We start from the raw sequence: 26802 nt of genomic DNA, 5'->3' as shown, positions 1-26802 counted from the left end.
GGAATTGGGTGGCTGTCTATTAGCTGCACTGTTAAAAAGATGATTCATTAGTAAAGGGAATGGTTCTGTTTAGAATTTACTCCTGAAATGGTTCTGTATAGTACCTTAAGAACCATCTTTTTTTAAGAGTGCACATTTGTTCTGGTGTTCACCAATTCAGTCTGAAAGATTTTCCTGGGCTTTTTGGTTCACAGTCATCTAGGCTGTGGGCAAGAGCAGCAGGATTTAAGGGTGCATTAAAAGTTGGCTCAATATAAAGATGCTTAATTTGGTTAAATAAAATCAAACTACAGCTTGTTGCACTTATTGCAAAGTGATAAACCTTTTAAAGCAGGGCTTAACCCTTTTCTGTGGGCTAGAAGGACTTGTAGGTTGGTTTCCTGGTCAGGAGTAAGCCTAGTCTTGGACTGTGGTTTCCTTTCAATGAAGAGTCTTCAGTCAGGATGCTGCGTAGTCCGGGACTAGGGTTAAAATCCGACCCTATAAGACATGGAAGACCTTCACTCATTTCTGCAATGTCTAGTACACGTATCCCTCTTTAAAACCTGCATCTGTTGCTGCCGGCCTGTTTTACTCAGAGCCTTGGTGCAGCCGTCTGTAGGCCTGTGGATGCAATTTGCATCTTCATTTGACCATCGTGCCGAGCTCAGACTGTCAACCCTGTACTGGGCACTCTTATCTCTCTCTCTTCTTCATGGTTTTGTAAGTGCAGTTGGTGTAGTTAGGAGCGTTTAAAGGACCGCAGAAGGTAACTGCTTACCATAATCAAATTACCTAACATTCACTGTACCTTGAGGCTGCTGTGGGGTCATTATGGTGGTCATAGATTGGTAAACATTGATCTGCTGTCAGTACAGGATGCGCCGTGTTCCCCGGCATTACCTCATGTCTGGGCATTCGGCCGACGTCTGGCTGTCAGATTTTGATGTTTGCCTGCTCTGTTTCTCTCTGGCTCGCTCAAGCTCAGCCATCCAGTCACAAACAAAAAACGGTGACTGTCGCTCAGGCGGCCTGCCGCTGTCGTCGAACTGTTGTAGGTTACATCATCTTCCTTTGATTGAGCTCTATGCAGAGTGTTTTTTTTCCCCTTCTAGTCTCATTCCAGTGTCTCTCAGTGATGTAATCTGCGCAGCGGCTGGAGAAACGTGGATTTTGACCTCGACGCGGCTGTGCTTTTGTACACAGTGTGAAGAATGTCGTGGTTCGACACTGATCACAGCTGCCTGTGCATTTTCATCGTTCTGTGAATGTGTCCGTTCCCAGGGTTTGAGTTGTGGAGCGTTCATTGTCAGGCTCGAGTTTCACCTTGAGAAGTAGCGCAGTACCTGGGTGGATCTGAAGGCTGCCCTGAGGGGGAGTGTCACTTAGAAAGAGGAATACTGTCAGAGGGCTTCATGAAAGGCCCATGCGGAGGAATGCATAAGCCCAACAACGCATGGAAACATTCTCTAAGAGGCACATGTGACTGAGCAGAATGCCTTCTTTGTTGCCTTTTTTTTGGTAGAACTTTGCCTGTAAAATGAGGCATTTTGTTGCCAGGCTGGGCACTGCCAGTTCCTTTAAGTTCCAAATATATCAGATTTTCCAAGCACTCTAGAGATTCAGGGTATCAGTGACTCATATTCAAGGACATTTATAAATACAAATGGGGGAACTTTGTGAAGTATTGTTCTAACTATAGCACTGTAGAGTTAGAACATTAGCTAGTAATTTAGTCTCAACAACATAATATTTATAAATCAAGCCATTCTGTTATTTCTCTTTTATGGGGAAAAAATACAGAATTGGTCTCCGGGAATGTTCTTGTGTTGAGAGGTTGCTTGCAGCAGCTTCTTGCAATGTAGCAGTCCATTTTATCTACAAATGAGCATGTTAACACAGTCAGGCCAAAACCAGTGGGCAAAGTAATGCGCAAAGTGTTGCTAATTTGAGACATTCATTCACAATGTCTTCCTTCTTTATTAGTTTTTGTTAATATTTTTTATTTATTCTGGGGACATTTTTGCACCTGTGGTAGCGGTGGGCAATCTGACCAATTTTATTATCGTGATAAGGTACATCATAATATGCTTTTCTGAATATATGGTAGATATCGTTAATGTTTGAAGAACTGCATTACAAATAGAGCACAGTTAGTCCTATTTAATTGAATTTATGCATTGGGGTGTGTGAAATGTTGATCGAAATGACTTCGTGTTTGTAAAAAAACAGTAATAAATATGGAGAAATTTTTGCTTTTTCTGCCATGTTATATCAGTAACCGTGCAAATGTGAGGTTATTTTATATTTGTATATCATTCCATTGCACCAAGAAAAAACAGCCTGTGTAAGCGTTCACAACAAATCCACATCACTATGTAAATACCGTCACAACTACCTGTGCTCTCTCTGCAGCCAGGCGACACATCTTAACCTCCCCTAACAGATCTACTGCCTGTTTTCAACCTGTTCCGCTCTCTTCATGTGTTTAGAGTCCGTCCTGTGATGGATGAGCCGCTGGTGGCTATTTCTGGCTGCGGTTCTTTGCATAACCTGCGCTATTTTTTCCCCTCCTCATTCAAGGTACAGGGCTTCTTCCCCCTGCTAAGCCGAAAAGGTCATTCTTTTCTTTCATCTTTCACCTCTCTCTCTCTCTCTCGACCTTCCGCTTGTCTGCACGCTGCCGCTCTGTTGAGGTAAATCTGAAAGTTCTTCTCTCTGCTTTCGGTCGGTGGCCTTGAGTTGGCAGGCCTGAGTGTTTGTCTCCATTTGGAGTTCCTGCAAGGCTGCTGCTTTGTTTGGAGTTTTCAGCAGGGCATTATAAGATTGGCTGTGCTGTGCTTATCAGCGAGATAAGAAAAGCACCGTTAGCTGTGGGCACTTCCTGCCTTTCTCTGCTCCCAGCCTGTAAATGGGAGCTGGCTGTTGAAGTGTGCTGCACCTACTGCTGAGACAGTTAGCAGTTTTAATGGTATAACCAAGTATGAAGACCGTAACCGTAATCATACTAGTTGACATTTTTATTGATTCCAATAACTGTGTTTGATTCTAATCTTTTTAACAGTTCGCAGTCTGCTGCTACAATCTCCCTGCAAAGCAAGTGTCAGGACAATGCATGTTTACATAGTCATAATCTGAACGGTAAACAGTAGCAGTGCTGGTGATTTTAGTTGATTGCTTGATGTTATAAAGAATTATGAGAGGTTCAGTAATAGAGAAATACTATCAGTGTTTCTCTAAAAACAATACCTAGGTAGGAATTGGTTTCAGTTAGTAGTGTGTGACATACTGGTTCGTCCAGTGTAGGCTACTGATTGAAATTCTTCTGAAGGTTCTTTCCTTGATACTAGTACACCACAAACAGGTACAGAGAATACATTAACAGTGCAAAACACGCTCCTACCCTCCCATGTGGTGAGAGGGAGTCTGAGGTGAGTTAGGACGATTTGTTGTTGAAGGCGCAGATATTAGATTGTAATCAGTTAAAGGGAAAGGAGAGTTGTGGGAAATTTGTCTTGTCTCCATGCTAGGCCACAGCCTAACTCCACATGCCTCCTTGCCTGGCCAGCTGCTTCAGCCAACGCCATAGTCTCGAGACCTTCTCCTCACAACAAGCTGAGAGGCCCCATATCTTCCCAGCTAATACTGATGGCTTGTAATTTTAACCAAATTCCAGCAGCGTCTGACGCTTGTAGATGAAAGCTTGATTTTGAGAGATGCATATGTGATACAAATGACTTCAGAAAGTCAGATGTAAAACTTTTATTACCACTTTTCAGGCTCAGAGAAGCTATTGTGCACTTACAAAAGCTCGTCTTTATCTCATTAGGGTTAGAAAGCAATATTGACACTTGACATTAAATAGTTCACGTCCACATTTACTATTTTTGCACAATAAACACATTCAAGATTTACTTCAGTTGTAAATATGATTCTTATTATAAATGAAGACATCCTAGAATAATATTCCACTGTTAATCCACAAAAGGTTTAGTGAAGCATCCAAAAGGGATTTTGTGTGGAAGAAATTGTACATGAATACACTTTACCATGATACATACTGAAACTGCCAGAAATCTTAATTATAATCTGATGTAAATGGCCATACTGCCCACTACTAGTTTGCATTATTATGTTATGGTATTATTATGTTTGTGTGTTAGTGCTTTTTAAAAATGTTCAGTGTTTTTTAACAACACCACAATAACACTGAACACTGTCATCATTTTGCACACTGATATCAGGACTGGAAATTTTTGTGCTGTCCCACCCGTAACTGCGTCAGGCTTATATTTACGAGTTTTTGAGCCTTGCTTTAGAGGCAGTGAAGGCTCTCTCTGTGTGCCTGTTTACATTACTTACTCAAGTCTTAGTCAGACGTGTGCTGCTCATGTACTTGCCCTGTTTCATGGTAAGGCCTCAGATGTTTTGAACCCTTTACAAAGCGAAAGCTGACTTCACTCGGTTTTTGGACTGTGGTTAATAGCTCTTGTAAAATGTCTGATCTGCTAATGAAGGTTTGCATTGAGAAGCGTGGTTGGCTGCAGGTGTTCAGGGGAACAGACACACAGAGTTTAGTGTTTGTGTGATTCAGATTCAGAGGATCCTAAATGGTACACTGACAGACTTCAGATTAGGCTTTAGCATATATGTTGCACAGCTTACTAATGAACGTGATGATGTGGGTTGTTGATTGGGGCTGGTTGTTTGGTGTTCAGATGATGCTGTTGCATTAGATGGTGTATTTAATAGAATTTCCATTCTTCATGAAAGTGTTGTCACGTCTCCACCATGCACATTGCTATGGTTTTACATTGTGATATCTCAATGTCATGATCCTTTGTTGCACCCGAATTTACTTCACAAAACATGACATAAGCTGGTTGTAAATGCTTTTTAAATACATTCTGTGCTTATGCATATGTTTTTACATCATTTGAGCGCAGCAGCTGTCCTTTACATTGTGTCAAAATTTCATTGTGAATGGACCAACAGAAATGCTCCAAAATTGCTTGGAATGAAATCTCTTTACATTAACTTGCATTAAAAGTTAAGAACATTTTTACCTTCTTCTGTAAATTTGATATTTTGAAGATGCCTTTTTTAACAGCTACTATGTAGTTGATCTTCAAAAAAAAGTCTTACCTGCTACATAAAAGAGATCCATGTTTATCGTGTCTATCAAATCTGTGGAACCTTAATATTGGCTGATATTGGGGGGTGGGGTTTGTCAAGGTGTTTTAGCTTTACCTATGAGGGGGAAAAACATCACCCACATTCATTTAGTTTGCAGACTAGAGTCAGTATGTATGTTAGGATGGATGGATTAATCCAGTGAAAAACTGTTAAGAGAAGAGTATAGTGTTATTTATACATCTGCAGACTTTAATCTCCAGCAGAATGTACCTGTGCTGACTTCGGGGACGATAAGAGGATGTTGTGAGTGCAGGTTTCTGATTTCCTTTAATCACATCACGTCTGTGTCCCCAGTAAACAATGACAAGAAAATCTGGGCACTGACTCTGACTGTCAAATTTTTTTTCTAACAAATCAGATGCAAAGTCAGCTGCAATCAGATGCAAATGTTTACTTGATGAAAGCTAACAGCATTTATTTATTTATTTAATAGACTGTATAAATCTCTGTGCCTACAGAACTGTGTAAAAGTCAAAGACCACCCTGCATTTATTTAAATTATGGGCAAAGCAGCCATTAACTACAAGCTATTACATTTTCAGGAAATGTTTCTTTGGAAATTTCATATAATCTGTCCGCTTGCATTAGAGAGAGGGGAAAGTTAGAGGAAAATAAGTGGAAAAAATCTCAAAATATATAGACAAAATGGGATCCTAATCACCTAATGCTTTAATCTTTGAGAGAGATACTATAGTGCTTCTCTAGAAGCTGTAATAAAGACAAAGTGTGGACACACTAAATACTGAGAATTTCGGTATGATATTTAGTTGTAGAGACATCTGTGTCATTTTCTGTTAAATGTATGTTTTCTATTTAGAAATAGAAAACATACTGGAAATCAAATAAATGCAAGTGTGGTCTCTGACTTTTGCAGGGTACTGTATGTTTCTGGTTGTAGCTATTTCATGTGAAATAAGGAGTTGATGTGTTAATCAGTACAGATTTTGATCCCTGAGGTGCGATTTCCAACACTGTTGATGCTATTATTTAGTTGCTGTTGCTCTCTCAGGAATCTGGAGAAGTCTTGAGAGGTATGAGGATAAGAAGCCATTTCTTGTTAGTTCTTTGTCTAATATGACAGTGGTGAGTCAGTGAGTGATTCTGAACAGTGAGGCTTTGCGACTGCATTATATCCAGCAGTGGTGATGATACTGGGACGCATAGTGCGTTTTTGCTGAGTAAGCTGGAGAAGGCCGGCAGGGCAGAGGGAGGGTGCTTAGAGTCACATTTCAAAGTGGAGCCCCAGAGCATGCCGGCATCAGGCCCTAGCAGTGAACATTAGGAGGTGGCTGCAGAGTCTTACGCCAAGAATTGGTGAATTTGTGTGATGGTAGCCAAGAACGACTTAAGCTGGTGGCTTGCATCGTGGCTTCTCATGTCTGTTTCCTTTTTAGCACATTGCGCTTCTCTATTCCACTTCCTAATACGCACGCACAGACATTGACATGAAGCTGGGGAAAGCGAGAGAAGACGTGAGCGGGAGAGAAAAAGAGAGAAGGAGAGAGAGGAAAAAATGTAGTAGCTATTTCCCCAGAACAGGGAGGTATTTTTAAGCTTTTAAATGATTGAAAGACTGACAGACAGACAGACGGGAACATATGACCAAGGACTCCAAACGTTGTGTATTTCCGTGTACATTAGAATAAAATGACATAGTAATTTGAAATGACACTTCCACCAGGGTCTTCAGAACAGATGTGTAAGCACAGAATAATGTGTTTAAAATAATTTAATAATAATAATAATTGAAAAAAAAAATTAATAATTTAATAATAATTTTAAATAAAATCATAAAGGTTATCTTTAATGTGTGTTTAACGCTCTTACGCTGTCAAAGAATGAATGAATGTTCTGGTGGAACGTTCATGTTGAGCCTTGGGTTTAGTTTATTCATTCTCAGAGCTGAATTTTGTCAGTAAGTTATTTTGAAGTGAATTGTTTCATTGAACATTTCCGCCTTTGACAAGAGCCGCAAACTCCAAGCAGATGAGACATCGATTTTGGACTTGAAATGGAGAGAAAACAGTTTTCTGTTAATTTTTGTTGTTTTTTTTTTTACACTATTTTTGTCATTGACTTTATTTTTTTCACAAGCCATGTCATTGTTTCACTACTCAAATCAGAAATAGTACATAAAGAATCTATGAAAATATGTGAAATTATTGGCTTTTTTATTTATTTATTTATTTTTTTATTTTTACCCGATTTTCTCCCCAATTTAGTCGTCTCCAATTCCACCCGCTAGTTAGGACTCCCCCAATCACACGATCCTCTCAACGCTAGGAGGGTGAAGGCTGACACAGGCTTCCTCTGAGACCTGTGAAGCCAACCACCGCTTCTTTTCGAGCTGCCGCTCACACAACGTCACTGGACAGCCGAACGCGCTCGGAGGAAAGCGCCAACCGCCAGATCTGTTACGTCAGCTAACAGACGGCTGCGCTGACTAGCATCACGCTGAGTGATGGGGGGAGAAGGAGGGGCCATCCTACCCACCCAGAGAGAGCGAGGACAATTGTGCTCTCTCAGACTCCAGGCTACGGATGGCTGTAGCATCACCAGGGATCGAACTCGCGATCTCCTGATGATAGGGCCAACGCTTAGACGGTTGCGCCACTCGGGAGCCTAGTTATTGGCTTTCTGACCCCATATCTAGCCTTGTAGTCTCTGTTCTGATTAGCTTCAGCTAATGTCGTTTACGTAAATGCGTGTGATTAGATAAACTGTAAGACAGGACTGCTGTAGAAAACAGTGGTTCAAGTTCATGTATGTTGCTGAAATACTTTGCTGGGTCCACCATTTGGTACATGTTGTTCTTAACTAGACCTCTGCCTTATAAGTTATGTATAACAGTGTTATACACAGAGCAAATGCCTGTCACTTTAATTTAAGGACCCTTACATTAATACTTTATAAAACATCTTGCAAACACTGACATAAGCTGTTTAAAAATACTCTAAGTATCTAAGTATAAGCTTTTATTAGAGATGCATCAACACCATTTCTTCAGACTAAGTATGAGTACGTTTTTAAGTATTACCGAAACCCACTATGTTATAGAGGTCTGTGATCTCAACGCGCTGGCCCTGGATATTTATGTTAATGTGAATGTGCGTCAGCATCTTTTCTGCTCCATTTAGCACACTTCACCGTTTCAGACACACAGACACCGTGTCCCTTCAAATTACTGTTGCTTTTGATTTCTTTCCAGAGTCTGCTTAATCTTCACACTTCACATTTTCCACTGCCTGTAGAGCAGACCGCTGCTGCCCTCTTTGCCTTCCTGCCTGCTGGTGCAGTGCATTGTGAAAGGTGACTGGTCAGCTGGAAATAGCACATCGCTCCTCAGAGCAGAAAGACCATTCGCTTGTAGATTGTTGCAGTCAGAGCCACTTCCAGCTACAAAACAAAATATCCAGTCCTTCTGAGGGAGATAACTTCTGCTGCTTCTTCAGGTCTTCTTCCATTTCCATCCTTGATCTGTAACTGTTGATTTGTCTTTCGCTTCTCTTTATCGTTAAGGTTATTAATAAAGTCCTAAAGCAGTTAGCATTTCTGTTTAATTCACTTTTGTTTACATAGTGCTTTTTACATCAGACATTGTGAGAAAGCATCTACACAGTCAGCACAAATTTTATGATGTGTGGGAGAGTTTACTGGTCACTGCCATGCTGTAAGTTTTCTTTCAGAGTGTTGCTGCCTGTTCAGTTCTCATGTACGGTTACTCTTCAGCCACATAAACCACTCTGGTCACCCAGAAGCCATTGCTTGAGTGATATAAAGGAGAAAAAGTATTGTAGTTAATATTGCTAATCATTGTCTCTCTGAATCGCTTTGCAATTCAGTTTCAGTTTAGATTAAGAGTACATCATAAAGAAAAGAAAAGAGACTTGCAAAATTCAGTTTCTGTGCTAAAGGATACTGGATGTGCTTAAGAAACTCCACTGCAGTTCTGTAGGTTACTCAGTAATTCAGTATTTTTTGACATTTTACTTCTACTCAACAACTTGTTGGTTGTTATATATAAATAAAGATATTCATTCCTAAATGATGTAAATGAATTTGTAACAATTTTGCATGTAACAAGTTTTCAAAAAGTATAACAGCTGAAATGTAATTGGGTACATACTTCTATTTCTGTAATAAAGATGACAATCATAATACGGCATTGATTTTTTAATTCATTAGTATAGATGAGGACAAGACCACAAATATTTACGCTTAACAGTTCATTTTAAAGCAGTTCATGACGTTGGATGATATATTCCTTTAAAAATATCAATTCCAATTCAATTGCAGTATTATGATCCAGAGTGCATGAACAGTGAGTGCATTGATTATTGAAAAAGGAACCAAAACTGCTGAGTGGAAACAGCGTTTCTGGCTAGGTGCCAAACACTGGCACAGGCCTAAAAATCATCATCATCTTTGCAGTGTTACATTGTTTATGTTTACATGATGTTTGCTGGTGCATAATGTGTGTAAGTGTAGTCTGTTCTTTGTATAGCAGTGTGCGAGGCTGAGTGGGCTGTGGTGTCTGAAGTGGTGGGTGTGGGGTCTGCACGAGGCAGCTCAGTTTTGATTACCCGCAGTTCTGATGTCTGTATGTAACGTTAGCTGGCTGTTTCTAAGAGCCAGGAGCACGGGGGGATCTGATGACATTACCAGGCAAGGGAATCACCCTCAGAGTGTGTGATGGAAAACACGAGCACACATCCACACACATTTCGCACTTGATAAGTGCAGGATACCCTCTGCAAACACCTCTCAACCCCCCAGCCCTGCTGTGAGAATCAGGTGTCCTTGTCATCTCTCCTTAATCTCCCTCTTAGTGCACAGACACCCACACTCAGAAAGCTGTACTGCAGTGTGACTGAAAACAATCCTTCTTCATTAAAAATGGACCTGCCCTCTGCGTCGGGTTTCACCTCATGAACTACATGCTCACAAAGTGGAGTCGAATGCTTAGGGCTGGGCAGTGTGGCCAAAAAAATCTTGTCATGATATGTTCATGCTCAGTTGCAAACCTGAGTAGTATGTTTTGAACCCTGCACACACTACCTCTGCGTGACATGAGCGATGCAGCAGCATGACTACTGATACTTGTACAATTTGGCTATTCATATTTACATTTGTAGCTTTGCGCTGTGGGGTGGTGCAGAAGGCCTGTACTGGAAATTCTCACCATTCAAACGCAAATTCTATAGATGGGTAAATTGTCAAATTAGTTGCTTTACTTTGCTTGTAGGGCCCATACCATGGAAAACTGAATTTTTCTTGCTTTTTTTCAAAAATACAAAATATACTGTTCACTATCCAGTCCATACATGGAAACTACGCTGATAAAACTGTTTTGAATATTGCTTCAAAAACCTATTGATTTACATATACCCACCTATTTAGCCTACAGCAGTTTAGCCCATTCATACTGAAGCTCTAGGCAGTGTTTCAGTGCTTTTTGAATGAAGCGTAATACAGGACAGCCAAACAGAACAAAAATCAGTTATCTGCTATCTCAGTCTTAAAGGTGCAGTTACAAAAACGGCCTGTTTAATAAGGGATAAAGAGAGTTTGGAAAATGGTCATGTGAAAATGAGTTATGACAATTTTTAGAACATAAAATCATGCAAACATTATGAGTGCGTGTGTAGGATATAGGCCCTTCAGTAATAAGATAATTTGTACAAGAACATGCTGCATTTTTTGATGGTTTTATTTATTTTCATAGTTTCTATAACTGTATTTTGCAGCATGTGGGAAAAGTAGGCATAATGCAAAGACTCAAGGTACTGTGCCTCTTCTGGCACATACCTGGGAACACTCTAAAGGCCTTTACGCACCAAACACGATTAATTTTATGTGATGTATTTGAATGTCAAAAAATGAACACATGTAACTTATGAAACCAAGCTAATTGATCAGCTGTCTGTCCATCTTTTTGGCAAGCAGAAACGGATTAGTTTGTCTTCTGTTTTGTCGCATGGTGTTGCATCTCCAAAAGTACCTCAAACTTTGTTACTGATATCTGTCGGATTTCGTGGGAGGTTTTTGGACCATGTTATACGGATTTATTTTCTTCACACAAAAAGAAGGACAGGCTCGATGTTTAGGTTTCAGATGCAAAATCGGCATTATATGATGAAGATTCAATGATGGTAGTAGATGATTCACTCACATCCACAGAAGACACGTCCCTCACCAAGTTTTTACTGAGTGTGTTCTTTGAATATTCTTTTATCCACTCAGAAAAGGGGTCCGAAAGCACAACCGGTATTAGAAAATGTTCTTCCACATGTTGCGTGCAATTACATGTGTAGCGCCCGGTGTTTATAGTTTTGGTGCATACATTTTGTGATGCTTGACCCAGTCTTGGAGGGCCGGTATCCAGCACAGTTTGGTTGACCTGCTCAAACACACCAACTATAAATGAAGGAATGAACTGATGAGTTAAATCAGATGTGTTTGAGCAGACTGAGCTGAACACCAGGCCTCCAGATCCTGAGTTAAACACTTCTGCTCTAACCTGTCAACATGAGCAAGATGTTCAACATAACTCATGCTAGTGTGTGTGAAAAAGGCCTCAAGCAAGAGGATCGCCTCTGTAAAAATGAGACAGCGTTGCCCTGCCTGAAGGAATATTATACTGTATGTCTTTCTGAACAAGTGTCTACCAAACACTGCAAGTCATATCAGAGTCCATTTATATTCAGTGCTATTAAAAGTGTTTCTGAGACTAGTTTCTGCAGAATCATTTTCATGTCGGTCACTGTCCTTGTTAGTTTGGTATAAGTAAAACTATTGCAGTCTTGACGATGTATGATTAGTTTGGCCAAATAATTTTGGTTTCAGTCTTTAAGCTCCTTAAGATTCCTTTTGATGATGATTCAGACTGTTCAACGTCTACGTGCCTACATTAACCACAGTGTCCTTTAAAACCATACATTTGCAAGTTCTTGCACATAATTCATGATGTACAGCAGTACCATACCAGCTATAGCAAAAACATCTGCACAGCATGTGTGCAAGCAGATAGAGTTGCAGCAGTGCTGAAAGGTGGAAAGAGCGGAGCAGTTTTTTTATTCTGTGTAACTTATCAAGCATCTTCTAACGCAGGCGCGTCTCACAGCATCAGTCATCTCACTGGTGCACTCAGTGGAGCGTTTCATAATTGTTTTCATAATGGCTGTTTATGTAATGTTTATTTCTTCTGTTATGTAACAAACACCCCCCCATGCCCACCCCCGGTTGTTAATCCTGACAGTACACACTCACTGGCCTTGCTCTCTCTCTCACCCTCTCTCTTCCACACTCGCTCTGTCTCTCGTCTTTCTCTCTCTGTCTGACTGGGATTATTAGGTAAGCAGTAATCCAAGTTAGTATATATATATATATATATTTTTTTTTCAAATTTAGGTCCAACCCTAGTCCAAGAAGACCATATGTTCACCTCTTTTGACCTAAAAAGGTGTACATATTACAATGTGTACAACAGTTATAAGCATTTTATTTACTGTTCAAGACCACCAGTGAACCACTTTTTTCTTCAAAGGTTTATACATGGATAAATAGTGATAAATCTGAAAAAAATGTTTTCTCTGGGAATTTTGCTTCACGACACCCTCTCCTTATAAATGAATTAAAAAGAAGTTATGGTTTAGGCTAAAGTTTTATCTCAGAACTAATGTAAATCAAAACAAAACCACTCTGAATGACTTTTCACGTATTTACCATTGAAGTACGGAGAAATTGTGAGAAATCGGTGGAATTCAGCTCAAAGCTTAATCTCTGAATGTAGTAGGTTTGTCACAATTATTACATAATAGCTTTATTATTATGTAATGGATTTAGGTAAATGTACATAAATAAAAGAGAGTTTAAAATTTAATGAGATCACAAGTCTTACAAAAACAAAGTCCTAACTTTTGACCAATAGCGCCTGTAGAGGGCAGAGGTAATGACCTTTACATTCTACAACAAAACTAAACTGCTCCCATTGTAATGAATGAAGCTGTCTACACCAGCTGTGAGCAGCAAAACATGATGCGATGCGACAGGCATTTTTCATGAACACCTCGTTCTAATTTCAACGCATCACGTTGCGTCGTTCTGCCGTTCCGTCTGAAAATGGAAGAGAAGCTCATCCATGAAGTACAGAAAAGGAGGGATCTCTATGACTCTTCCAGTAAACAGTTTGAAGGGAAATTTCCAAAGCGCTGGAAGTTAGAGGTCAATATTGTTTGTTTGTGTCACTGTTTGCTTGTTAGCTATGTAGCAGATACAAGTTAGCAGATATGACTGGACTGCCCAACACTAAGGAAGTATAATGCGATTTTAACAATGTTATTAAGGCTACTGATGCAAATGTGGGGGTAAAACATAACTTGTTACAAATGTAAATCAGAATCTTAAAACCACAGCTGGACAGGTATTTTCTGATGGGTCTGTCGTTTGTTTGTTTTGACTTGACTTGACGAGCTCACTTGACATTTACATGTAGACATCCTCAGGGCTTTGCAACGCAATGTGATGCAACATTTTGAGCGCTTTTTATTTGTACATCCAGTCCTGTGGTGTTCACCCACAAGACTTAAGTGGCCATGCGTCAAAATACTGCTGGATTAGAGGGTAAATGAACATGTTTACTGATTATTAGGTTGTTTATTTGAAGGAAACAATAGTGGTGCTCCAAAAAGGGAAGATTCCAGCCCAGTCTGGGTTCGGCAATATGATGATCATTTATTGTTATAATGAAATTATGTCACAGTACACTTTTTTCATCAGTACATTGATTAACTACATGTTTCATGACAAAGTAAGTGTAATTAGTCATGTTTAATTGGATTTAGTGCAGTGCATTATTATTATGATCCATGTAAAATATCTAACTCTTGTTTTTTCCACACAAGTTGATGGGCAAATCTAAATATGAATCCTCTTTTCTTTGCTTTACACCTGTTAAAGTCTCACTGCGCACACAGAAAAGCCATTTAGAGTAGATCGCTCCCATGGGGAGCAACAAGCCCTGTGCATCAGGTGCGCTGAAAACTTGTGCTGACTCATGTGGTGCGCTCAGAAGCGGCGATCTGCAAGAGCTCAGTTTCTAGCAGAGGCCGTGGGGAAATGAACGCCTGTGATGTGGGTTAGCGATGTGGGTTTAGACTCAGAAATCTTGACGTAAAGCCTCCAGCATTACTGCTTCCTGCCCTGCTACTGGCTTTTGCATGATGGAGCTACTCCCAGCCGAAAAGTTGCCCTTTTGCACTTATCTAGACCTTTCTGAAAAGAAACTTTTCCATCTTCTTTTCTATTTTGAGCCAACCTGCAAAGTGGAACCTAAAAATAGACACTGGTTCATGCTGCGAGTCTGTTTTACTTTCAGTATAGATTTACAAGTACAGACCAGAAAACAGCACGGCCATATTTATCCCATGGTTTAAGTTACACAAATGTGGTGTTTCAGGAAGTCATCAGCTTGAGTGCCAGGGGAGGAAACCAGTAATCTATTTTTAGAACGTTATACTGTGACAGATAGAAATATAACTTGCAATCTATAATTGAGCAAAACAAACTGACAGCAAATTGGTGGTTATGTGACCCATTGACTTGACTGCGTATGTAAAACCCACAACACTTTTAGTGGCCAGTGCACAATATTGGAGCAAAACAAAAAAAATAAACAAATAATTTAACATGCTAATAGAAACAGAACTAAACAATTTGGTAATAACAGAGCTAGAAAAACTAGCAGCAAAAGTATTCAAACGTCACATCCCCATACCTAGCAAACAACAAACAGGTTAACATGCTAAAATTGGGACATGTTCAGAATTCATGCACCGTATTAGCTAGTAAAATAACCCAGCTAAAATGCTAATAAAATCTGCACAAAACAAACTAGCAGTAGGACACATTTAAAAGCCTTGTCCATTTTTAGCTATCTAAACAAATTAGTTAAAAAGCTAATAAAACAAGATACATTCAGGTCACGCCCCTTGCTATCTAACAAAACAAACTAACATGTTAAAAATGGGACACATTCAAATGCCATGTCTCTTGTTAGCTAGTAGATCAGACCAGTTAACATGCTAACAAAAACTGAACAAAACAAACTAGCAGTGGGACATGTCAGAACAAATTCACTAAACAAAATGAGCCAGTTAGCAGTGAAACAGTGGTGTTGTGACTCAGTAATATGACTCTACGTATCAAACACACAGTATTTCATTGTTTTGTCTACAGTATTCCAGAGTACTGCTGATCTAGATCATTCCAGCTTGATGAGGAGGCGCCTGTCTTGTCAGTGCATGGCTGTGATGAAGATGTTGTTTCTAAATCTTGAAGGAAGTTCAGTGAAAAATTGCTACTGTGCCAGGTAGCACACGGATGCTATCATGGCCTTGCTTGGCGTTAATCTTGACTTACAGAATAAAGATGAGGGATTTCTTTTGTTATGTTTCCGTAACTCGTCTCCTTCCTTCTTCCTCCTTTTTCATTTTGTTGACATGAACAAAGACTTCAGTCATGAAATCAGTAATTTGATTGTTTTAGAGCAAAGACTTACTTAATCTGATATTTTTATTTTACTTGTACATCCAGTCCAATGATATTCATCCACAAGATTTCTGTGGACATGCAGCAAAAATGCCTCAGGTGTGCTGCTGAGAGGGTAAATAAAGGAATTAACACTGGGTATCCAAAAAGGCCTGATTGTTCTGTCTACAGTGTTTCAGACTTTTGCTGATTTAGGTCATTCCAGCTGCGTGAGGAGCCACCTGTCTTGTCAGTGCATGATTGTGCTGAGGATGTTGTCTCTGAGTCTTCCTTCCACTGAACTTCTTCCTCTCTTTTCATCTACCCCTTCTTTGTGACAAAGTGCAATGAGGACAGATGTCTGACGCCTCTGCCCTTTAATAAGTCTATACATGAAAAAGTGACAGAACCAGTAAATTACTCAGTAGTTTCTTTTAATCATCATTTAATCATTTTAATCATTTTTATTTGGAAAAGAAGATAAAAAAAAATTGAGAGGAAAAATGTATTGCTCAAATGTTGCTCTTTGACGGCTCAAGAGGCTTAAAGTGGAAATCCAGATTTTCTTCATAATTCTGTCTTTCAGATGTAAACAAAATCACTCAGAGGGGTTTGATGCTTCTAGAGAACTTACTGACTCCAGTTTCATCACAGTGGTGGTGATAGAAACCGGGAGTCATGATATCTACAATGCAGATGTAGCCATTTTATTTACTATCTAAAAAGACCAGTGAACCTACACGTCTTCTGAGTTTTACATGTAACGTTTATAATGGTAACATCAGTGACAATCATCGCCACTGTAAACATTTCTGACCCTAAGTTTCTATTGAACAGAGTGTTTCAAGTGACTCTTAGTTACTGAGTTTATGTTTCAACGATGTTGAGAGCTTAGGTGCAAACATGTCTGCAGATCTGCGTACAGTGTGTGGCTTTGCTGAGATCTTTACTAAAACTCAAACGGAGACACTTGAGTTTACTGGGCTCTTTAGTTCAGGAGAAACATCTTCTTTGTCTTTCCATCTGATCTCTTTGTTGTCTCAGAGAAACTAGATATTAAGGAGATCTCTTTAGCTTTGTCTCTCCATTGGCAGTTGAGATTTAATTGCTTTATGCTTTTACAAATGGCACAGGTGCAGTTTTAGCTTCTGTACTTATTTGATTTTTCAGCCTTCAGTATATGGTCAGAGGTGGGGCTGGGCAATATAACAATATTTATCTTTATTGTGATAAATTATGTCACAAAACAGTACAGTAAATGCCTTTCTGAACACATCGTTTACATTGTCAGTGCTTGTAGAACACTGACCAACTGCGTGTTTCATTATAGAGAGCAAAGTTGGTCCCCATTGAACTGGGTTTAGTGCAACACAGTATGCAAAATATTGAATTAAAACCATTGTGTTCAGATTTGGATAGTGTTTTTTAAAAAATAGAGCTACTGTTTTTGTTCCTGTCTCAAAAATAAATGTTGTGACACGTTGTGTATCATGAAAATATCTGGAAGGATTGCGATATGAGATTAACTTTCCCTTCTGATCTGTAACAGCTGAGTATGCTTGAACTAGGCTGTAACATGAGGTAGAGTTTAGCAAACCCTTTGTCATACAGTACAAAGCCTTAGTGCAGTGAGGCGATTTCAGTAAGTGCGGAAGGCTGTGTATGACACATTTGACACTGATCTGGACAAGCTCACCATAATCATCTTCTGCTGCCACTCCTTCAGCTCTCTCTAGCTTTTTTTCCCTTTCCTCAGCTCAGAGAGAGGGAGACATGGAGATTAAGCGATTTGGTGGGCTTTTGTTTTGGAGCCGTCTGTCTGCGCTGTGAGTGTGGTGAGTGAGCTGGGGTGTAGCACACTAAAATAGTACAGCCACCCCTTAGTGTACACACACCCCCACACACAGAGCAGAGGGTGGGGGATGGGGGGTTATTTTGAGCTGAATTGGCCGCCACATTCCCACTGACATAGTTTTAGAAATGTTGCTATGGCTGAGTTTCTGACCCACTTTAGCATTTTGTGTGTGTGTGTGTGTTTGGTTGCATGCTCTCTTAGTGTCGATTGCAGGTGGATTTAGCAGTAGAGATGAGACTGATCAAATAACAGGTGTCAGTATCTGACCGATATCCGCACAAATAGCAAGATCGGATATTGGAGGGTAAAAAGAGAGTGAATCTGAATCCTGTAATGATAGCCTGCTTTTAGATGCACATCTTAAGTGAAGTGCTCGTATTAAAGCATTTGAAAGCATTTTAAAGCAATCATTATGCTGATAACAGAATTTGTAATTTAGGTTTTTGTAAGATTTTTGGTTTAAAAAAAAAAAGGTTCTGAAGAAAAAAAACACTAAAATTTGCTCATGTGCTCTGTAAAGCCTGATATAGTTATTTTGTAAGTCGGTGGTGTCCGGTCTGATTTTTCCAGATAATGGAATTACATAATTACATCACTCACACAAGCACAGAAAGAAGATCTGGCTTAATGTTTAGGTCTCAATTGCAATATCAACATCATACTGATGAAGATATAATGACAACAGTAGATAATTCACTCACGTCTTCGGGAAGATACGTCGTATACCAAGTTTTGACTGAGTTCTCTTTGAATACTTTTTTAACTCACTTGAACACATCAGATTCATCCTCTTGGAGAAGGGGTCTGAAGCACAGCAGACATCACAAAACGTTCTTCCACACATTGCGCGCTATTACACGTTTCTACCAGAGACGTCTCCAAACCACCAAAAACTTTCATAGTGTAACTTGGAAGAAACAATATCTGATCACCTTTGCTGTTGGTCAGTAATGAAAGTTTCAGTATTGGTCCTCTCTACTCATATTGAGGCATTCATCCATACGTAAAGAGCGCTGACCAAATTCGTGTTTCATTAAAATAAGAGCATAATTAATGGTGTTTAATTAAATTTAGTCCAGTACAGTATGTGAAATGTTGAATAAAGTCATTGTGACTGGAGTTTGACTGTTTTTAAATGTGTCCGTGACAGTATGTCAGAAGATGTATCAAAATATCTGTGAGTGTCATGATATAACATTTTTGCCATATCAGCCACTCCTGTGGCTACTTGGAAATTTCTGACATCACAAAAAGGGGTAAAATGACATTATTACCACAGACAATACTGTCAAAAATATTTTTATATGATGTAAATCCACTTTATTATTGCACATTATTGTAAACTGATGAAGAAAACATGATCTTAAAACTTTTTGAAGAGCCAAGTGTCCTCTCATGCTTTACGGGCAGTGTAAGTTGCTGATGTTTGAAGGGACACACAATGGTGTTGATTCATATAATCTTCTTCCATACTTGACTATACAATGACAGTGAGTCAGGCATTGTGGTAAAATGGTGCCTAACCCTGCCGTTAAAACAGGTCATATCCTCATCAGCCTCATCATTTAAAGATTATAATAATCCACTGTCTGGTGTCGTTCGCATTTGCTCGGTGTGTTGTTGAGAGAGGCAGCACTAGAGGTACACATCTTAATTATTCTGTTGTTTTTGCACTTGTTTTGCATCATTAAAAGCACAACCTAGAGTGAACACATCACGCACTGCTTTTAAAAGTGACAGACACAGTTTGCTTCCCATTACATGCTTGTGCAACTTGTTGCCCATATTGTGCGTCACTGTGCTACTTCTTTAGAGCTGTCAAACGTAAGACACTACAGCTTAACCTACAGTGCTCAGCCCTGTTTCTGAGAGAGGTTCTCAGGGAGAAAGTCAGGAGATTGCAGTGACTCATGGAAAATGAAGTCCTTTAAATGAATCAGAATAGTCTGAAGCTTGGTCATTATTTTTGAAAGCTCAGTATGACTTGTGCGTAGGTGTGTGTGTTATTCTATATTTTGTAAGAAAAACAGCAAACAAAATAGTCCTGACTTTGTCCAGCTTTATTTTCTATTGGTTTAAAACTAAAGTGTCTTTTTGGTTACATTGTTAAATATGTAGAGACATTTTTCCATTGAAGCTGATGTTGAGATGATGCTCAGGTGGATTTGATCTACTCATCAGAGGCCTTTGCATAGACTGATGTTCATGGCAGCTCGAGTGTCATTAAAGCAAAAGGGAACAGACTGTACCAAATACTAAGAAATTCTGAAATTCATGTGGGTAAGATTCTACTTTTCACTCAAAATGTTATGCTGATAACAGAATTTGTAATGAAAAATGTTGTATTTAGTTACAAAGGAATGCGAAATGACAGCACTTTCCATAGTGCTCTCAGACTTTTGACCCCACTGTGTATGATTCATATGGGACTTGACATGCAGTCGGTGGTCGGCCAGTTTATTGTTTTAATTTTGTTTCTGTGTTGTGATCTGGGTTAGTCACAGTGTATAATTGGATCATTACCTCACAATTAATTTTTCCAAAATACCATTTCCGTTTTTTTTTTTCTATGAGTTGTAGTTTTTAAACCAGTGGTTCTCAGCCTGCTGTAGCCAACTCACCCTGAAACACAGTAGAGACAAATTTTGCAGAAATTTTTCAAAATGACGCACATAGTTTTATGGACTGTTTAGCATGGTTAACTAATAAGAAGAAGAATACTCATATTTATATACTAGACTTAACTGTGTCTCAGAGCGGCACCAGTGATAGACTTTTTTTTTTCTTTCCCCCTTCTGTTTTTTGGTCCTCATTGCGGGCCTTCTTTCACTTGCACTGTTTTGGCTTATAATGATAAACAGGTATCATTAGGCTGGGAGATTGGAGGAGTCGATCTCATGTTGAATAACCACCTTAAATAACGCTTACAGATATCGCAGAAAAACATGAAATAATTTCAGCGTCATTGTAAATTTAACCTCAAATATGGTAATAAATCTTTTTTGTTTTTTGTTGTTTCTTATTAAATATATGCAGGTAAAGGTATTTTGGTTGCTTAATACAATGATACTGTAAAACCATAATATTGTTTTGATCAGGTTATCATATTGTAGAAATGTCAAGCCATAACACACCTAGAGGCAGGTAAGCGCACTCACCCTGTATCTGAATGTTGCTTATACATCTGTATTGAAATATCATAGCATAATTATGAATGACTAATTGTGCTTAATAGCCAGTTGCCTCTTACTTTCATTGTAGCCCTATTTGATCCATGATACATAAATAGGAAACTGATTTTTTGGTTTACTGTTTTAAAATACCAGTTTGACTTTGGCTACTATATAGTACCATATATATATATATATATATACTATATAGTACCATATATATATATATATATATAATGTATGACTCCATGTCCTAATCATGTGTATGTGCATGAGAGTGAAAGTGTGAGTGATTTAGCTGTTAGTCTTCCTGCCATAGCTGTGAGCCTCAGCCAACTGTTCTGTGCATAAAACCGGTTATTCCAGCTATTCCTTAGACCACAGAAGACGCTCTGTGCTGGGAAAATGCTATGCTGTATGTACCCTTGTGTACTTTTGTGGTCAGATGTGTGTGTACTTTAAAACTGTGAGAGACAGCAAGTACTGTGTGTGGTGTCTTTAGAAGCTAAATTGGAAACGTTGGTGAGCAATTTTTCTTATTTGTGCAAAATGTTAAAATATTAAGCAAATATTGGAGATTTTACAGATTCTGAACCTCAGAGCGCAGTGTGATTGTCTTGTGTAAAGAGAAACAACAGTGTCTTTTGCAGACAGACGTGCACCAGTGCTGATTTTGTCATCGTGTCCATGCTGTTGCATGCATAGCAGGTTTGTGTCTGCATTTGTTTAATGTTCATTTAAGCAGTTAGAACATGAGGGTGCATTATCAACCTTGTTTTATTTTTCTTTTATACAACATTTCTGAAAAATAAAGAGAAAAGTAAAGGAAAGACACCCTGAATATTGCATCATAAGTGCTTTAATGTTGGTAATTCCTTCTGCCATAAAAGTAGTAGATTTTGCTGTACAGATAGCGCTATAAAAGTGTCACAATATCAGGTTCAGCTCTGCCTTTTGAATATTTGGCAGCTTAATCTTAATGTCATTTTGTCTCAGACGGTCTGTAAAGCATTTCACAGCATGTGATATTGGCTTAATTGTATTTTGTTTGTTTCTTGCTGTCATTCTTGCTGTCATAATCTGATTCAGAATCTGACTAAACAGGCTGCAGGTCAAATATTACTTTACAGATGTTATCTAATGCATTCATGTTCTTTTTTGTACCTGTTGAAGACAAGGAGAAATGCAGTAAAGCTTGGGTGTAGTGTAAAGTGAGTAAAGACGGTCTCTGAGAGTGAGATTAAAGAGAGTTTAACTGCAGTGAGGACGAAGTGCTAAAAACTCCAGCAGAAATAAACACATACATTTAATCCCAGTGTACTTCCTGCCCATAGATGCACAACAACAATACATCACACTGACACTCTTAGCAGTCTGTTATTTCCCCCTCTCTCTTTCTCTCTCTCTCTCTCTCTCCTCTCTCTCTCTCTCTCTCTCTCTCTCTCCTTTCTCTCTCTCTCTCCTTTCTCTCTCTCCCTCTCTCCTTTCTCTCTCTCTCCCTCCTTTCTCTCTGTCTCCTTTCTCTCTCTGACTGTCACTCTCTTGCTCATTCATTCTCTCCTTCAATTTACTCTCTTTCATGCTGTCTTTTTTCTTTCTCTTTTTCTCTTGCTCTCTTTCTGTCTCTTCTCTCTGTTGTATTTTGTCTCTCTTTCTGACTGTTTCTCACTCGTCTCACTTGATTCTCTCTTGCTCGCTCCTATTTTTTCTCTTTCCTTTTTCTCTCTCTTTTTTCTTTCTTTCTCTCTTTTCTCTCTCTTCTCTCTCTTCTCTCTCTCCCTTTTCTTCCTTCCTTCCTTTCTTTTCCACTCTCACATAGATTTGGAGGCTTTTATCTTTGTTGTCTCTCTTTAGCTCTCAGCATGACAGGAAGCAGCACAGGTGGACGAAAGGCCTGTTTCTTTCATGTCATGGCCAGGTGGTGTGTGTGTGTGTGTGTGTGTGTGTGTGTGTGTGTCTGTGTGTGATTTGGGCTCTCTTTCTCTCTAGAATCATCCTCAGAAAGGAAAAAAGGAAAAAGCACATGTTTCCTGTCCCTAAAAATAGTGTCCTGTGCTTGTTTAAGCGTTCCTTCCTGTGTGTGTGTGTGTGTGTGTGTGTGTGTGTGTGTGTGTGTAGTATATAGAGTATGTAGAGCTGTGGAGCTCCTGCAGTGTTAGGCAATATGTCTGTCACTCAAACAGAATGGCAGCACCGTGCCAAACTGGGTCAGACCTCTCACAATGCTGCTCTCAGACCAGGTTTGACTGTTTAAGTCCTAATAAGTACAGTTCTGAGAAAAGGGAGGTCCTGGACCTACATCCATTGTCTTACTCTGAGGTGAGGGCTGTGCTAGTATTAAAAACGATTATTGCTATGATTACCAAACCTTTTACCACAGTTTATGATATCACAATATTGCATTAAAAATATTTTTTAGATATGTTTTAATATAATAAAGATATATATGTGCACTACTTGCAGCAAAATAATCATTAAAAATACAATTTTAAAAACTGTTCATGCAATGATGAGCAGCTCAGCAAGTCTAAGAGATCTCAGGTGAAACTGCAGCATATCTAAATATTGTAATACATTCGAAGGATCTTTAGTGTCTTCAAGTGACATGATATTGTATTTTTGCCATATCGCCCACCCCTGTGTGAATGATAGTCACACTGTTAGATGTGTGTCTGTTCTCTGTATAAATTTTGTAGGTGCTATAGCCACAGGTGGCTTTCAGTAAATGACTGGCCTCATGAGCGGCACATGAGAGATGGTGCCAAAAGTATTTTTTTTTTCTTCAGGTGTGATTCTTCTATATAATGTGCTAAAGATGTCATGTGGTATTGAGACGGTTTTTATTTTTATCTGTGTGTTAGATGTGTCCTGCACAGCTAAATTAGTCGTAGTTTCTCAACATTTTACTGAGGAACTGATATCACCACTAGCACTTGAGTGTGCAGAGACACAGACAGAGGAGACAAAAGCATGAGCAAAGTAATAACAGATACGTAAACATACCTTTTTAGAACAACAACAAATACACAACACAATAACATGTTTATCAGTCCATCATCTTTGTTAGTCACCAAAACATCCATCCTCTTATGGTCTGCGTTGTACCTATTATGCATATGTTTTTGATCACATTTGTGTGTGAACTTCTTACTAAGCCCTTAATTAACACTAGTTAGTTTCAAGCTGTTATTCTGCTTAATTCAGTAGCTCATCCAGTCCATCATTAAATACATCAACACTTGCACCTTCTTAAGGGTTAGTGTAAATATTTATTAGCTACTAAACACAACCCAAAAAATATTTGGCATGGTGCAGCCTGGTTTGATGTATTAATGTGTAAACCTTAACTTTGTAAAAACTAGCATGCGGTTGAACTTGAGCATGGTTCAGAAAGCTTGTTGTATGTTATCACAGTTATCGTCACCAAATGTATATCATAAAACTTGCCCAGTAAGTTGTGAGTAGGGCTGAAACAGTTAGGCCTATTCAACGTTATTGATAATGTAAACAATAAAAATTTGTCTACACATTTCTGTTGTCAAGTTTTTCGATTGCATTTTCACAGTGATGTGCTGCTTAGAGCATATTACTTAGAGTAAGCAAGTCAACCTGAAGAGGGCAGCACTTATGTGAACAGATAAAGAACAGTTATGGCTTAAAGGTGAAAAGGTAACATTTTGGAGCATTTTCTTAAAATGAAGGAGATTGTACTCGCATACAAACCTGCTGGTGTCGCTTGTGATGCAGCAGAGCAGTGAGTAAACAGTAGCTTTCCCTCCATGCTGGTATTCTGACAAACCAATTTCTCCCTAAGGATGTACGATTCATACTGTAAGTGGTTTGTCAGAATTAGCTAACGTTCCCATCACTTAAGCTCATCATGTTGCATTACTAACATTAGTCACTGGAATATTCTAAGCTGAGTCATTTTCTGTTAATTAGAAGAATTTAGTAGCTGCTTCAAAAAGCTATGGAACATTAAGCAGTCCATCCACTCACGCTGTTACATACATTAGCTAGCTAACTGCATACACCTGGCCTCATTAGCTTAAAATACAACTCATTTTGTAAACAGTTTTCACATGAAAAATGCCATCCGTTTATTCAGTAAACCTGTTTACCCCGAGCTCATCTAGTGAACTAGCTTGTTAATGTTAAATAATGGTTAAATGTGGCTGCAGCGCAAAGAACTATAACGTTAATCTATGTAATTATTATTATATCACTTATTTTTGCTAATGCTTTACTTACTGTGGCTTAAAATGATGGGCAAACTTTTTTCCATGGTGGTAATAGCTTCTTATATCTTCATCAGGATATCCAAATTGTGCAACCCTAATATAAAGCTACTAAAGTTCTCAGTGTTGGTATCAGTAAATCTGATAGAATTTATGATGTTAATGATGCTTTTGTATAAAATTCACATGCACATTCACATGAACACGTTCTTGTGCGCTTGTGGTTTGGGTTGCAGGCTTGCTGCTTGCAGATGTGACTCGTGTGTGGGTCACTGTGTACTTTGATGTGTTTGAATGGCAGGACCTGCATGGGTGCTTTTCTTTGTCTGCAGTAGTCAAGAAATAAAGAACATCGAAATGCGGGTGTTTACATTCATTGGTGTGTGTTTCCTGTAAGAGCTGGTGGTTTGTGTTCACACCATTTAACAGACTTTTCTCACACATCCCTCAGAAAAACGATCAGTCACCAATGACACCTCAAATTATAGCATGTGCTTTGCATCAAAAGTTGTTACATGTAGATGGAAGATTACAGAAAGACCAACTTTTAAATTATATATGATATGATGAATTATGCTTAATATGACCAGGAACATGAACTGCCAAGGGGAAAAAAGGTCGGATGACTTTGGATTTGCATAGATAAAATTAATGAATCCATGCTTCCTGAATGCTGGAACTCTATACCAAAGAATCTCTTACAAACCTCACATTTTGATTAGATTATTCTGTTTGTACATCAAAAGTAACCTTTTACTGCATTTTAAATTGTAAATGTTAATCAGACCAGATTCACAGAAAGGAAACTTACTGTTTACTTTTTATAAATTTTAAGTTGCTCTTTTAGAAAAATCTGAAGCATCCAGCAGACGTCATGCATGTTGTTACATATGAATGCTGCTAAAATGTTAAAATAATAAATAAAACAGTAATATTGGGCGGTGCAAATATGCGTGTACCGATACAGACAATATGTCCAACCCAGCACTAGATTTCGAGGATGAGTTAGACTACACTGTTAATGAGGGCTTGTGTGTGACGTGGTGTGTTAGACACACCCTCCCAGCAGGTAGAAGCCTGGTTTATAAGCTCACTGAGAGTCTCACTCTACAGCACACTGACGGACGATCTCCTCTCTCCCTTTCTCTCTGTTTGTAGCCTAAAATGACCCATGCGGTGACTCCTGACATGTAAATGGCTTCCAAAGTGCGCGATGCTGTGGTGTGGTACCAGAAGAAGGTGAGTCAACCTTTTTTAACTATATCCTGTATTTCCTTTGATTGTGTTTGCTCAAGTTTGTTTTCATATAGTGGCCTCTTCTCTGCTCTGTGGTGACTGTTTCTTGAATGCTGTTAACATTGCTTAATGTACTACTTTCTACTTTTTTGAATCTTGTGCATGTATGAAACTATAGGAAAACTGTAGTTTTCCATGTGTGTGTGTGTTTATAGTGCAGTACTAACACACACTGCTTGGTAGAGTGGGTAAGGGATCAGTTTAGACTGGCAGTAATGGATCTTCTGTTGGACTATGCTCTCTATAGCACTGTCTTCATCTATTTGTCCACATTCATAAATAAATCAAAGTGCTAACAATAAAGTTGACTGTCGTTCTGTAATCATGATCTTGCACAATAATACATGACTGGTCATCTAGTACGTGATTAGTGGTAGATACATCTGAAAGATCAGAGGTCTTCTAGGATGGACTTTAAATCAAGTTTCTGGTCCTAAATTTTGTAATCACTTGTAGTTAGTTGAACTGTTGACAGTGCTGACTTGGCATCTAGTGTCTCACCTACCTTTAGTTACAAGATACTGGACCGGAAACTGGACTC

At 38.9% G+C, this 26802-nt stretch overlaps 1 protein-coding gene across 9 annotated transcripts in view; it reads left to right on the top strand.

The window, feature by feature from the left end:
- The window catches only part of LOC118812057 (putative homeodomain transcription factor 2), a 63627-nt gene that overhangs the window by 997 nt on the left and 35828 nt on the right, over positions 1-26802 (top strand). For 4 of the 9 annotated variants that reach the window (XM_036576742.1, XM_036576736.1, XM_036576744.1 and 1 more), the window contains exon 2: positions 26124-26204. In XM_036576742.1, coding sequence (XP_036432635.1) covers positions 26160-26204 — 45 coding nt within the window. In that variant the 5' untranslated portion in view covers positions 26124-26159. Of the gene's footprint in view, positions 1-2655; positions 2676-21212; positions 21250-21334; positions 21436-26071; positions 26205-26802 lie in introns of those variants that run through there. The other 5 variants (XM_036576738.1, XM_036576739.1, XM_036576740.1 and 2 more) reach the window with 5 other exon arrangements.

This window comes from Colossoma macropomum, unplaced genomic scaffold, assembly GCF_904425465.1.
Source record: "Colossoma macropomum unplaced genomic scaffold, Colossoma_macropomum, whole genome shotgun sequence".
Classification (NCBI taxonomy): Eukaryota; Metazoa; Chordata; class Actinopteri; order Characiformes; family Serrasalmidae; genus Colossoma; species Colossoma macropomum.
The sequence above is the reverse complement of the archived record's forward strand: the minus strand, read 5'-3'. Positions and strand labels throughout refer to the sequence as shown.